At 48.6% G+C, this 13,635-nt stretch overlaps 1 protein-coding gene across 1 annotated transcript in view; it reads left to right on the forward strand.

The window, feature by feature from the left end:
• LOC146420804 (zinc finger CCCH domain-containing protein 3-like) overlaps positions 1 to 13,635 on the forward strand; it is a 42,018-nt gene that overhangs the window by 18,087 nt on the left and 10,296 nt on the right. The window contains exons 5-6 of the mRNA XM_085048008.1: positions 1,626 to 1,757; positions 13,211 to 13,389. Of these exons, the coding sequence (XP_084904134.1) occupies positions 1,626 to 1,757; positions 13,211 to 13,389 (311 nt within the window). The remainder of the gene's footprint in view (positions 1 to 1,625; positions 1,758 to 13,210; positions 13,390 to 13,635) is intronic.

A 13,635-nucleotide genomic window follows, 5' to 3' on the forward strand; every position in this document is an offset into this window, starting at 1 on the left:
GTTGTGAGCAATTTGGAGGCTCACGTGGAGTTTCGGGTTCATTTAGCTGCTGCCTCCAGAGCTTGTAGAGAGTCAAAGCTGTCGAAGGCGGCCGCAGCGCCCCAGTGCCTTGAATTAATGTTATTGTTATTTGTGTGGACGTGCTGGGGTGCAAACAAGGTTAATTGAAATGAGAGCGCTGCTTCCTCTTGATAATGGCTCGGGCTTGACAGCGAGGAGGAGTTTATTTTTGTCGGAGAGCTGCCTTTATTATCCCTTTTTATTAGAGCTAATTTGGGCTCTATATCAAAAACTACATTAAGGGAATCGTTTACGGTCACACCACCAGCACCGCCAAAGATCGCCCCAGAGCCCTGTCCTTTATGTTAATGTCTGCAGTTAAAAGACAATTAAAAATAAACTCTCCTCTTTTAAAGCACCCTTTGTTTTCTTTCCTCTCAGCCTCCAGCGAGGCAATTTAGTTCAACCCTTAATGTGCCCTTCAGGGATAAGGGATTTTTCCGGATAGCCCCGGCCATGGTTATTGCAGGATTGTAAATATTAGCTGGGGATGCTTGAACTGGTGGGACCAGGATGCTACTGGTGAATGGAGGGATCAATACCATGCCAAGCAGTGAGGAAATTCAGGATGTAGGAGCAGGAAGAGCCAGACCTTCGGGAAGTGCACATTCCTGGTGGCAGCTGCCTGGTCGGGGCAGGAAGCGGGAAGCTGGTGAGTTAAGGATGCTGAAATATGGCAGCAGGCTGGTAATTTGTTTTTAATGATAACAGCTGGCAGAAGGTGAAGTTTGTGCTTTGAGGACGATGAGGAGAATCCTTGCTCCATCGGTTTTCCCCGTCGGCTGTTGCGCTGCAGAAGCTCAGGAATGTGGGAGATTTGGATAAGGAATCTGCTTTGTGCATCCCACTGCTCTCCTCCTCTGATGCCTGGGCTTTCCTCCTTCTTACCCTCCCTTCTAGAGCATCCCTGCCCTAGTGCACAGGGACAGGCATCAGAGCCCTGGAGTGATTCCAGGATAATGCCTTGGAATGATGCAACCCCCCCAAAATCCTTGCAGAGATGCTTTTTCCCCTTTTCTAAGACCCACCTTTTGGAGCTTTTATCAAATTCCCCTTCCAGCCAGCTCTGTATCCACGGAAGAGCCAAATGGGAAGCACCCTCAGGATGCTGTTTTGGCCTTCATGACTGCCAGAATTCCCCAGCTGGGCTGGGTGTGATCCCAGCACCACTGTTCACACCTCCATCACTGCATCATCCCTTGGGAAAGGTGTTCCCAGAGTTAATGACATTTATGACAAATCCCCATCCCTTCCCTATGCTGTCCAGAGGGAATATTTCTTCCTGGTGGCAGTTTCCAGCTTTTCACCCTCTCTCCAGCATCCTGAAGGATGCTGAGGCAAGCACCTTCTCTCCCTGCGTATCCAAACACGGGGAACACGTAATACCAGGGAGCTGCCTTGCAGGAGACCAATGGAAGAGCTAAAAATACCTCCGGGATCAGTGGCTGGCAAAAGATTTCTATTTATTTTGCACTTGTCACAGTTTTATTTCAGTTCTGGGGGTTGCAATGCTTCCGAGTCACGGCTTTAGGGAATGCTGACGGATTTCTCCTCCTCTCTTGCAGATGCCAGTGTGTTCCTACTACTTGAAGGGGATCTGCAGCAACAGCAACTGTCCCTACAGCCACGTCTACGTGTCCAGGAAGGCAGAAGTGTGCCAGGATTTCCTCAAAGGATATTGTCCCATGGGAGAAAAGGTAAAGAGGGATTTATCCCAGCTCCTGTGGGCCAAAGCCAAAGCCATGAGCTTCTTCCCACACGAGCTAAGGAACCACAGGGAAGAGCTGGAAGCTGCTCAGCACCTGGATGTGATGAACAGCAGTCCTGTGCTTATCTAAAGGGTTTTGGCAAAGTGGTTTGGTTGGGGAAAAAAGGAAAGAAGTGAAAGGTTTCAGCTCATCAAAGTCCTGGAGTTTCCCTGGAAAGAGCCACCACGGGGTGTCCATGTTACAGGTGTCTGAGCTGGAAGCACCTGCCCTGAAAACCCCTCAAACAGATGAAAAAAGGAGGAAAAGGCTGATGATTCCCTGTTTTACATAGAAAATCCATAGGCATTAATGCTTATTTTCCACACTGGCTCTGTGATGGGTTAGAACTTGAGCCTTAAATCCTGTGGCTTAGTTTTAGGAGCAAGACCAGCCTTGCTCAGCCAGCTGAGCATACAGCTGTGCATTTGCTGCTCCAAAGGAATTTGGAAAACACAGGATCTCACTTTTTCCTGTCATAGCTAAGGGAGAGGGTTGCCATGCTGGTGTTCCCTTGGGAATCCAAGTGACTGCCCTGACTCCTTTTTGCTGTTTTCCAAATGGGTTATGGGTTATGGTGTAGGATTTCTGCTCATCCTTGGACAATTGTGACCATGAGGAAAGGGGGAATTCTGCCCCTCTGCCCCACTCAGGTGAGACCCCACCTGCAGAGCTGCTTCCAGCCCTGGGGTCCAACAGCAGGAGGATGTGGAGCTGCGGGAGCAGATCCAGAGGAGGCCGTGGAGATGCTCCAAGGGCTGGAGCCCCTCTGCTCTGGAGCCAGGCTGGGAGAGCTGGGAATGTCCAGCCTGGAGAAGGGAAGGATCCAGGGAGACCTTGGAATCCTTTCCAGTGTCTAAAGGGGCTCCAGGAGAGCTGGAAAGGGACTTTGGACGAGGGATGGAGTGACAGGACAAGGGAGAATGGCCAGAGGGCAGGGTTAGGTGGGATATTGGGAAGGAATTTTTCCCTGTGACGGTGGTGAGGCCCTGGTCCAGGTTTCCCAGAGAAACTAGGGATGCCCCGAAGGGCTCTTCTCCTCCTTTTCTCCATCCTGGTAGCACTTTTTGGCAGAGGTACAACCCATCAGGTGAAGCCATGGGTGCTCAGATCCCACCAGCCGGTCCCAGAATCCAAACACAACTGAATCCTAGGATCATTTAGGCTGGGAAAGACCTCTAAGATCATTGATCCCAGTTTTTAATCCAGCACTTCCAAGTCCCACTAAACCCTCTCTGGCATCTTCCCGCATCCTTTCCTGAGGAGAAACCATCACAGAGCAAAAAAGAAAGGGAAAAAACCCAAAAGTGAGACTTTTAAGGAAAGCAAGACATCAGCAGCAGTGATAGGAAGCTCTAATAAATTAGTCTGGGCCTAATTACTTTTTGTGGCAGCGCGTGGAGGGGGACTTGATGCAGGATAAACATTCACTCGGAAGGAAAACACAGGCATCCTGCCACCTCCCTCCAGCACAGCGCCAACCACGCAGGCAGGGTCCCGACAATTATTTTTAAAATATTCCAATTTAAATGAAAATATAAAAGAGATATTTAGAATATTTATTCTATTAGGAAAAGTGCTTACGGCGTCACTTTCGGAATGTCGGGAAAGCATTCTCCTCCAGATGATGGATAGCAGCCTGTAATTATATATGGGGAGAAATTGCTGAGCGGGCCATATTTAACTGGGGAGGAGAAATTCCAGCTTGGGCCATTAAGGGTTAATTTTATTCTCTAAATAATATAAAAAGTGCTGAGTCCGTGCCTTTGCTCCAAGTAGAAAGTCCTCAAATGGACCCCGGAGAGTTTATAATATTCCACTGAATCAAGGAAAAATGTTAACCTTGCTTCATAAAACGATGGCTTGTTAAAGATGCGCAGTCCCTTTTCTTGTGAATTATTTAGGATGGGAGTAAATCTTCCCTCGTTCTGCCTTTCTCTGTCCGAGGAATGTTGGTTTGAAGCGCAAAGAGCACGGAATGCAAAGGTCTGTGACTCCAGTGGAGCATCCTGGTGGATAAACTCCGACGAGGATGATCCGTAATTAGGAATTTAGGTTGTTTTATGCTGATATTTGGCACACTGGGCTCTCCTCTCAGTCATGTTTTCCCAGAGAAACACAATTCCTGATTTTTAGCAGACCTCCATCAAAAATGTCCATTATTATCCATAATTTATGACGTGTCATTGGCAATGTTGTCTCTTAAGTACTGCCTAGGACATCTTGCAGGATTCTCAGGACAAGATGATCCACCTTTGACCCATTCCATGGGCTGTGATTCCAACTGCTCTTTGTACAAATGACACCAGGACTGACCCGCTCTGGCTTCACCTGGAATTTACAATTAAGTGAGAAAGCTTTAATTTTGCATTCCCAAGTGCTTTTATCAGGAATGTGGACTGTAGAGGATCTAAGTCCACCCTTGGGGACAGGGGACAGTTCCTGATCGCATCCTTCATTAAGGGAATGTTACCCCCCAGTATCAATTATTTGGTCAAAAGGTGGACTTGATTATTTTGGAGAGCTTTTCCAACCTTTGTGATTCCAGGATTCTGTTTCCTGAAGGGAGCTGAGGTGGCAGAGCTAGGACTTTGATTTCCAGCATTTCTACAAGTTTCTTGGTCATGGGTTGGGAAGTTTCTCCACCGTGTGTGCTTCCTAAATGGATCATTCCTAAACACAACGTCCTTAAAAAGCACACACAGTGTCCCTTAAATCCACAGAGTGATTCCCACCTTGGAGATCTCTGTCCCAGTTTTCCTGGAGCTCCCTGCCCTTCCCTGGCACCCTAACCTGGTCATGCTGGGAAGTCCCTCTGGGTGAGCCATCTGTGCTGGAGGTGAAGTGGGAAAAGAGGGAGAAATGGGGACTCTTGCAGGTTCTCCCCAGGGTCTTCTGGAGATCTTTTAATGAGCTGCTCTACGGTCAAAGCTCCTCTGTGGTTCCACATCCCTCCTCCCATCTGGGGCCTCATGCAGGGGCTTGGAGCAGCAATTCTCTAGGAGAAGATGGGATGAGGCTGGTGGATGTGAGGGATGAGGCAGCACCAGTGAGTGATGAGTCCGTGGTGATGTGACCCCAGGGCAAGGGACAAGCAGGAGGAGACATTGGATGGAGACATTGTGGACTCGCCATCCCTGGAAGTGTTCCAGGCCAGGTTGGAGGGGGCTTGGAGAAACCTGGGATAGTGGAAGGTGTCCCTACCCATGGCAGGGAGTTGGAACAGGATGGGCTTTAGGGACTTTTCCAACCCAAACCAAATCTGATGGCAAACCATGGGCTGAGATCTCTGTGTGGCCAAGAGCCTGGAGCTGGGAGCTCATCCATAGGTGATCCCAAGGAGCAGCTGCCTTGGGATTTGCATTACTGGCACAAAACATGAAGTGGGATAGATTCAGATGGGATATTGGGAAGAAATTCCTCCCTTGGAGGGTGGTGAGGCCCTCTAATGAAATTCCCAGAGAAGCTGTGGCTGCTCCATCCCTGGAAATGTCCAAAGCCAGGTTGGACAGGGCTTGGAGTAACCTGGGATAGTGGAAGGTGTCCCTGCCTGCAGCAGGTGGTTGGAATGAGATCATTAAAGTCCCTTCCCACTCAAACCACTCAATGATTCCATTGCTGCATCTGGGAAATTGTTTTGTATTAAATAATCTTCCCCCCTCCGTGTCCATTAGCGCCGGAGCCGCATTAAATCCCTCTCTCCGGATTGTTTCCATCGGCTGCCTTGGAGCCTGTGGGTAAATTGTTCCCTCGTGGGAACTGTTAAACAGCAAGACACAGTGAGATTAAACAATGAGGCTTCCCTGAAAAGGCACTGGGAGATGCGCTGGAATAAATCATGGATAAGAAGGGGATCTGCGCGCTGGTTTGCCGGCAATCCCTTTGGAATTCCAGCTTCCACATCCAGCCTTGTGATGGTAAAGCTTGACCAGGGAACTTGGTTTGAGGGGCTGGGACTGCGTATCAGACTCCTAAAATCCATCTTTTTGTTGGACCAGCAACTTTCACCAGAGCTCTGATTTCTGCTTTGTCCATGTAAAAAAATAAGGGACAGGGACAGCACTGCCTGAGGAAGTGCTGCTTCCTTGGGAAGAATCACTTTCCTCCCCCAGGTGTTTTTTGCAGTGGCAGCTGCATGGTTTTGCTGTAGACATTTCAAATGTGGGGATTTTTTTCTCAGCTGAAACCTCATCATTTTGTGGTTTTTCATGTGTTTGATTGGTTGTTTTCTCCTTTTCTGGTGGAAGTTCTACAGTTTCTGACCAGAAACTTATTTTGTGTGTCTGATACATTCAATTTAACACATTTCTTTAGAAAAAGCCACTTGAGCTGTGTTACAACAGTAAATATTTAATACCTTTTGGAACCTTCTCTTAAGTATCCAGTGATGGAGAGAGGCAGCCTGAAATCCTTGTTTTCCTTAATCTTTTATCATGGAAGGGTGAAGTTCAACACTGTTCATGCTTTCCATTCTCAGATGATTTTTCTGGTTCAACCAGAATTTTTGTTTCCTCACAAGCATCTTATCTTTGTGTTTCTGGGTCTTTTTTTCCCCTCCTTTGATCCCAGGTTGACTCCCAACCAACTTGGCTCTTCCTTGAGGACTTTTAATCAAGAGGTTTTCCAGCCCTGGCACAGGCTGACCTGGGAAGTTGTGGAATACTCACTCCTGGTGGGATTTAACAGCCCTGTGGATATGGCACCTGGGGACATGACTTAGTGGTGGCCTTGGCAGTGCTTGGGGAAACAGGATTTTCCAACCTAAACGATTCCCTGATTCTGTAATAATTTGGAAATAGCTGATGGGGAGCTCTGCCTTTGATAGCTCTTTTATAGTCCACTGCAGCTGTATGAAAATCAACTACAAAAGCAACTTTATTTCATTTATCCTCAGTTTTGGCTCTGGTTGACAGATGTTCTCTGGGAGCTTGATTTGGGTTTTTTTCCCCCATAATGTTGTTTCACAGAAATCTTCAGTCACCAAAGTGATGAGTAAGTGGAATTTTTATTTAAAATAAAAAGGGTGTAGGATTAGTAATAGGGGCTGTTTTTAAGGTCATCAGTAGTGTCCAGGATGGATTTGAGCCAGCTGAAATCTATCCAGGCTCATCCCACTGGCCTGGTTGGGAATGTTGAGCCCTTGTCTGTCTCCTCTGGGCAATGATCTCTGGTGATAACTGATAAATCTCAGCCCTGGCAATGGGATCTTCCCATTGGAAGCACTTTGTAGCCTTCAGAAGAGGTTAAAAACCAATCAGGATTCTTCCATGGCCAATCCTATCCATGTATCTCTATGGAAATCTTTTGGGTTTTCAGTTGTATCTTGTAGTTTTGTAATGGTGTAATGAGGGTTCTTATTGCTCCTTTAATTTAACTGTAGCATCTCCAACAGAATTCCAATCCTTACATTAAAGATGGAGCTTATCAGGATGAACTGGAACTGCTTAATAGCCTGGGATTGTTGATAACAGCGCCAAGATAAATCCCAGGCTGTGATTTTCTCTTTCTTACATTTTATTATCTTTGTAGAAGGAGGTGGGGCACAAAACATGAAAATCAGGAAGTTTGGGAGAAAAGCAGCCACAGAATCACAGCTCTAAAGTGGGAATGTGGTGATGAGGCAGAGAGGTCTTGACTTCAACCTGAACTTCTGTGGAGATGAACACAAAACCCAACAAACAAAACAAAAAGCAGATTTGGTCTTTGCTTCCTGTCTGGAATCTCCCTTTGGTCTGATCTATTCTCTGTTGTCAGAAAGTCCCCATATCCTGTGAGCAGTAGGTGATTCCCAGGATCACAGGAACCTGACCCATTGGTGATTCCCAGGATCATGGAATGGGTCAGGTTGGAAAGGACCACAGTGAGGTCATCTGGTCCCACCTCCCTGCTCAGGGCCATCCCAAAGCACAGGGCACAGGATTGTGTCCAGACAGTTCTGGTATATCTCCAGTGAGGAAGACTCTACACCTTCCCTGGGCAATCCAGTGCTCAGTTACTGCACAGGAAAGAAGTTCTTCCTCAAATTCAGGGGGAACTTTCTGGGCATCAGTTCCTGCCCGTTCCTCTTGTCCCATTTCTGAGTCCTACAGAGCAGAGCTTGGTCCATGCTCTGAGACCAAGACAGACAGGGACAGACAGGATGAGATTTCCTCTCAGTTGTCTCTTCTCAAGGATGAGCAGCCCCTCAGCCTTTCCTCATCAGAGATGCTCCAGTCCCTTCATCATCCTCGTTGTCCTCCTCTGGACCTGCTCCAGGAGTTCCATGTATTACCATCAATGAGTTGCCCACCTGAAACTGGCTTTGAGGTGGGATGGATGGGATTGTGGAGGTCCCTGATGGAAATGAGGTTCCTCAAAGCAGTGCAGAGGATTGGTGAATTCCCTAAGCATTGCCACAGAGGGATAACTGATGGGTTTGGAATTCACCTTCTGGATGGCTATGTCCAAAGAGTTACAGCCAATGACTCAATATCCAGTGAAAACCAGTGACAAGTGGTGTCCTTCAACGGTCTGTACTGGACCAGTGCTAATTAATGCCTTATTAATGACATAATGGGATTATTGGCAAGTTTGCAGGTGACATCACGTGAGTGGTGCCATTGTTTTGTAGAATCCTGGGATTGCAGACTGGTTTGGGTTGGAAGAGACCTTCAAGACCATCTCATTCCAACTCCCTGCCATGAGCAGGGATTCCCTCCCAGCTGCTTTGCTGCCTCATAAATGTGATTTTCCCAATGAATTTCAAAACACCATTCCAGTCTTACTCCAGCTCCAGAGGTATTTTAGCTCACATGTTGTTTTATTGCATGGAAATACCAAAGGAGAGGGTTTATGGATTTGTGGTAGATCCTAGAGAGCTTTCAGATCCCAAATCCCTGTGATCATAAGACTGTCAGGAGTCATCACTTCCCTACAGGCATTTTGCAGCATCAATCTCTGTTTTGAGGGCAGAAACCTGTTTTGGAGCAAATTCCTTCAGATAACTGAGCTGGTTAAATTTCTCCTTCATTATTCCAGTCTGGATGATGTTCGGATGTGTTGTCCTCCTGGTATTAATGACAGGGAGCCAGGATTTTTTTTTTTTAAGGCTGTTTCCATCTGCACCCAATTATAAAAAAGCCATCGGAAAAAAGCCATTTACTGGCTGTCACTTTGGAGCGGCGTCAAAACAGCTCCAGCACCTCCAGCCATCACTTCCCAACAGCCACTTAGGACATTAAAACAGCCTGACATCCATCCAGTCCGTTAATCCTGCTGCTTGGCCATGGGGATACCTGGAATAGCTCTGGCAAAAGCTGCATGGATGCTCAAGAGGGCTTTAAAAGGTAGAAAACACTGGAGTTGAGGCAGTTGAATTTTGGGGATTTTAATCCTTTCCCTGAAGGTTTGGTTGGTGGGACTTGTGTCCATCATGATGGATAGAGGGATGGACATGGATCCCAAGGAAATGGGAAGATGCTCCAGCACTTCATCATCTCTTTGCAGAATCACAGAATATTCTGGGCTGGAAGAGACCCAGAAGGATCATCAAAGTCCAGCTCTTGTCACCTGCTGTGCCCCCAGCACTGGGAAAGGAGCAGGGGGTGAGATTAAGCCCAGAGATACTTGAGAAGTTCAACCTGGGCAAACGTCTGCCCAGGAGCCAGGAAAGCCAGGCTGGATGGGATCTCTCCTCCCCACCCCATGCGGTCAGTGGGTGCTTGTTGGTTGGCCCAGTGACCCAGCTTCACCTCCCACCCTCCATCCCCTCCTGCCAAGCTTGTTCATGGAAAATGTTCATTAACATCATTCCCAAGGCTGAGCCAGGACTTTCCACCAGTTGCTGCCTCCTCCTTTGCCAGCTCCGTGCTAAAGAAGGCTGGGCCCTGCAAACCTCCTCATCCCTGTCCCACTCCTGGAGTGCGTCAGGACCTTTTGGACCATTTAAGGCCTTGTGGATCCTTGGCAGCACCTGGAATTTCACCCAAAGCTGCCTTGGCAGCCAGGGAGGAGTCCTGGACATGGGATCTGCCAGCTGGGCACCATTCCAACCCTGGACACTGCTGCTGGACAGGCTATGGGGGGAACCCCACAGCAGGGAGATCGGGATTAGGACATGTCCATGGGATGTTGGTGTCCTCATCAGCACCTGGTGGAGCCGGAGTGGGGTGAGATTTCTCCCCGTGGCTTTTTAGGAATTCTGTGGGGTTTTCTCATCTCCCTGGTGGAAGGCACCAGACTTTTTTCCCTTTTTATGGCCAAACCTGTGGGCTGGCGGGGGTCCCGGGGGGGTATAATTAGCCACCCCGACAGGTGGCAGGGATCAGATGGCCCCCAGCACCACCCCACAGCTCCGCTCTGCTTCACCCCGGCTGACGCGCTGCCGGCGGCAGAATTCCCTACGGAAGCCCAGCCCTGGCTTGTCGGATCTGGCAGGAGCAGGAGAGCTGCTGTAAATAAACAGAAGGGGCTTTTCCAGCCTCCAGAGGTGATTCCAGCCTCCCCATCCCTGCCCTGGGACGGCGGGGATGGATGGGGAGTTACGGAAGAAGCGCCGGGAGCGGCGTGGAAAAGCCATTAGAAACCCGAGCTGGGGACACGGCCCCTGGATTAGTCGCACACAGTTTGTTTTCTTTATTAAGTATCTTTTTGCCATGGAGCCAATAAACATGGGCTGCTCCAAGGATTCTCTTGGAGGTCGGGGCTGGGGAGAGCACTGGGGAGATGGTACATCCTGATCCCAGTGCCCAGCTGGGATCATGGCACTGTCCCACCCCACAGGGATTTGTAATTGGTGCCTGACTGGGAAGGAACAGCCACGTTTCTTGGCCTTTTCCCAAAATAGCTTAATTCCTCGATGTAGCAGTGATGCATCAATGTGGCTTTTTGAGGTCAGGGCTCTATTTTCCCACTCATCTCCTTTCCAAGTCCATGTTGTGCTGGAAACCTCTATGCAGAAGCAGATTTCACATCCTTTTCAGGGATCATCCTGAGCAGAGCCAAGATTTGGACTTGATGATCCTTGGGTGTCCTTTCCAACTCAGGATATTCTGTGATTCCAAGAACTGGGTGTGGCTGGACCAGGACTCAGCACCAAGGGCTTGCCTATCCCCACAATCCCATTGAGATTGTCCCTTCAAAGTGGGCTTGGAAGCTCTGCCCATGCATTCATCCCAGTCTTCAATCTCTAATGGGCTGTTCCTTTATGTTTTTCTTTTCCCTAATTTTGTCATATTTATTTTAAAAGAAGTTATCAGGTTGAGCGATTTGCTTTTCTGCTCGCTAATATTTTGGGAGAAATTCCTGTGTTTGAATTCCTGTCTGGTTGCTGCCTTTTCCAAGCGTTTCTCTTTGGTTCAGGATGTATCCTGTCTGCAGGTGAAGTGGGAAAATGAAGAAAATATCCTGTGGAGACAGGCTGGGAGAGCTGGGATTGGCCAGCCTGCAGAAAAAAAGGGTTTCAGGGAGACCTTAGAGGCTCTCCCAGTATCTAAAGAGTCTCCAAGAGAGCTGGAGAGGGACTTTGGACAAGGGATGGAGTGACAGGAGAAGGGGGAATGGCTTTGCACTGCCAGAGGGCAGAGTTAGATGGGATATTGGGAAGGAATTCTTCCGTGGGTGGGTGGGGAGGCCCTGGAATGAAATTCTCAGTGAAGCTGTGGCTGCCCCATTCCTGGAAATGTCCAAGTCCAGGTTGGAGGGAGCTTGGAGCAACCTGGGATAGTGGAAGGTGTCCCTGTCCATGGCAGGAGGTTGGAATGATAAGATTTCTAAGTCGCTTCCAACCCAAAGGATTCCAAGTTCCTATAGAACACAGGATTTGGGAATAATGGCAAAGCCATGTTATCCCTTGGTTGTAGACCAGCTTCCCATTCAAGCTCCTTCAAACAGAGGTGGAAAATCATAGGAATGGGGGTTTAAAATGGATTTTTTTGTGGAAAAGCAGCACTGTTACTGTGCCATCCCCCCCATGGAGCCCAAATCCATGTGGATCTCAGCCCTCCTGCTGCTCAGCACCATCCCCCTCCTCCAGCACAAGAGCTCCTTGCTCTGCTGCTGAATTCAGTGCTTGGCCCCAGGTGACAGAGCTGCCAAATCCTTCTGCTGTTCAAGGAGAGAGCTCAGCAGGGATCCTGCTTAATCCCAAAGGTCAGCATGGGGAGCTGCTCCCATGTCCCCAAAGTCGAGTTGCATTAAAAGGGCAGGAAGTGACCTCCATCCCCTGTCTTTGGGAAAATGGATTTTTGTAAACAGACCAGAATGCTGGTGCTGAAACTCTCCATGTGTTTTTCTTCCCGTGGATTTATCTTGTTTTCCCCAAAATTTGAGTGTCTGTAGCATGGAGAAATGGGATGTGTGGGCATCTGAGTGTGGAAGGACCCACATTTCTCGTGGAGAAAGTCAACAAGGGAATGGATGTTGGAGTTGGGAATTCTTGGTTATGCTGTGTGGGTTGGATTGGGTCTCTCCATGGATGTCAAGATGTGATGGAAAAGCCAGGCTGGGTGGGATGGAGCATCCTGGGTGGGATTGGATCCACGTGGGACTAAGAAGGGTCCAGGAGCTCCTCTCACCCTTCATCCCTTGGAATATACTGGGTTTAGCTCTCTGGATTGCTGGGAACAGAGATTAACGACTGTTCTTTTTCCTTCCTCCCACCAACATTCCCATCCACCCAGACAGAAATCCCAGCTGAAGGCATCTCCTCTTCCCTGCCTGCCTCTCTTCCTGCCTTTCCCACTGCCAAAAAGTGCCACTTTCCAGCAGAAAGCCTTGTGGGGAAGCTCTGAGACACTGATGACACCTCGCTCCCACCGGCACTGCCAGAGGCTGCTGGAACTCACCAAAATCTGGATCTGGGAGCATTTTTAGGGATGAACATCTTGATGCTGATATTTTGACAGCCCTATTCCATGGCCACGCTTAGCTTCCTTGGATGGGAGAGCATCAGCCAACGGCAGAGCAGGCTGAGCTCCAGCATTCATCCATCTTCATCAGAAAGGTGGTTCAGTGATCCCAAAATAAATCCTGAAAGGACTCTGTGCTCTTCCCTGCTCCTCCCCAAGTCCTAAGCATGTCTGGGACAACAAAACCCTCCCCAGTCTCATCTTCTCCAGCCCAGTTAACCTCCTTGGCCCTCCATGCATCACCACCATGGGGGTAAATCATTGCTGTTAGAGGTTTTGGTGATTTGAATCCATGAAATCAAGCACTTGGAAAACCATAGGACAGTTATAATGTCCCAGAGTAGAATACTCTTTTTAGTAGTATTTTTTCATGGAATATTGTTTTGATGCAGGGAAGGAAGCAGCAAGACATCCCTATTTTCCCTTTAGCAAGGTGTTGGTGCCACCTGAAGGAGCCCAGCTGTGCTCCCACAGGGTTTTCCCTGCCTTTCCCAACTCTGCTCCCTCTTTCCCTGGCAGTGCAAGAAGAAGCACACGTTGGTGTGTCCTGACTTTGCCAAGAAAGGTGTCTGTCCCAAGGGTGCCCAGTGCAAACTCCTGCATCCCCAGAAGAGACGTCACTCACAGCAGGCTGGAGATGATGGAGCTCACAACAACCCCACTTCCAGTTGGAGACGGATCCAGGAGGAGTCGGGCAGGTAGGAAAGAGCTCCTTTTGCTGCATTAAACAGTCTTCTTCCCACCCTGCCTCAGGTTTTTCCTCTTTCAGATGTGTTCTGTCTGTGTCCTGGTTTATTTTAGGATGTTGTTGATGTGGGTCACTGTGGTGTTTCCTGATGGAGCCATGCTTGGGATGGGCAGTATCCATGCTTGAGGAGCAGCTGATGGAGAGAAAAGTGTGGATTCACCCTTAGGAATTCACCCTTTCATCCAGGGCTTTGGCA

This window comes from Lichenostomus cassidix, unplaced genomic scaffold (assembly GCF_008360975.1).
Source record: "Lichenostomus cassidix isolate B80296 unplaced genomic scaffold, HeHo_3.0 HiC_scaffold_773, whole genome shotgun sequence".
NCBI classification, from domain to species: Eukaryota; Metazoa; Chordata; class Aves; order Passeriformes; family Meliphagidae; genus Lichenostomus; species Lichenostomus cassidix.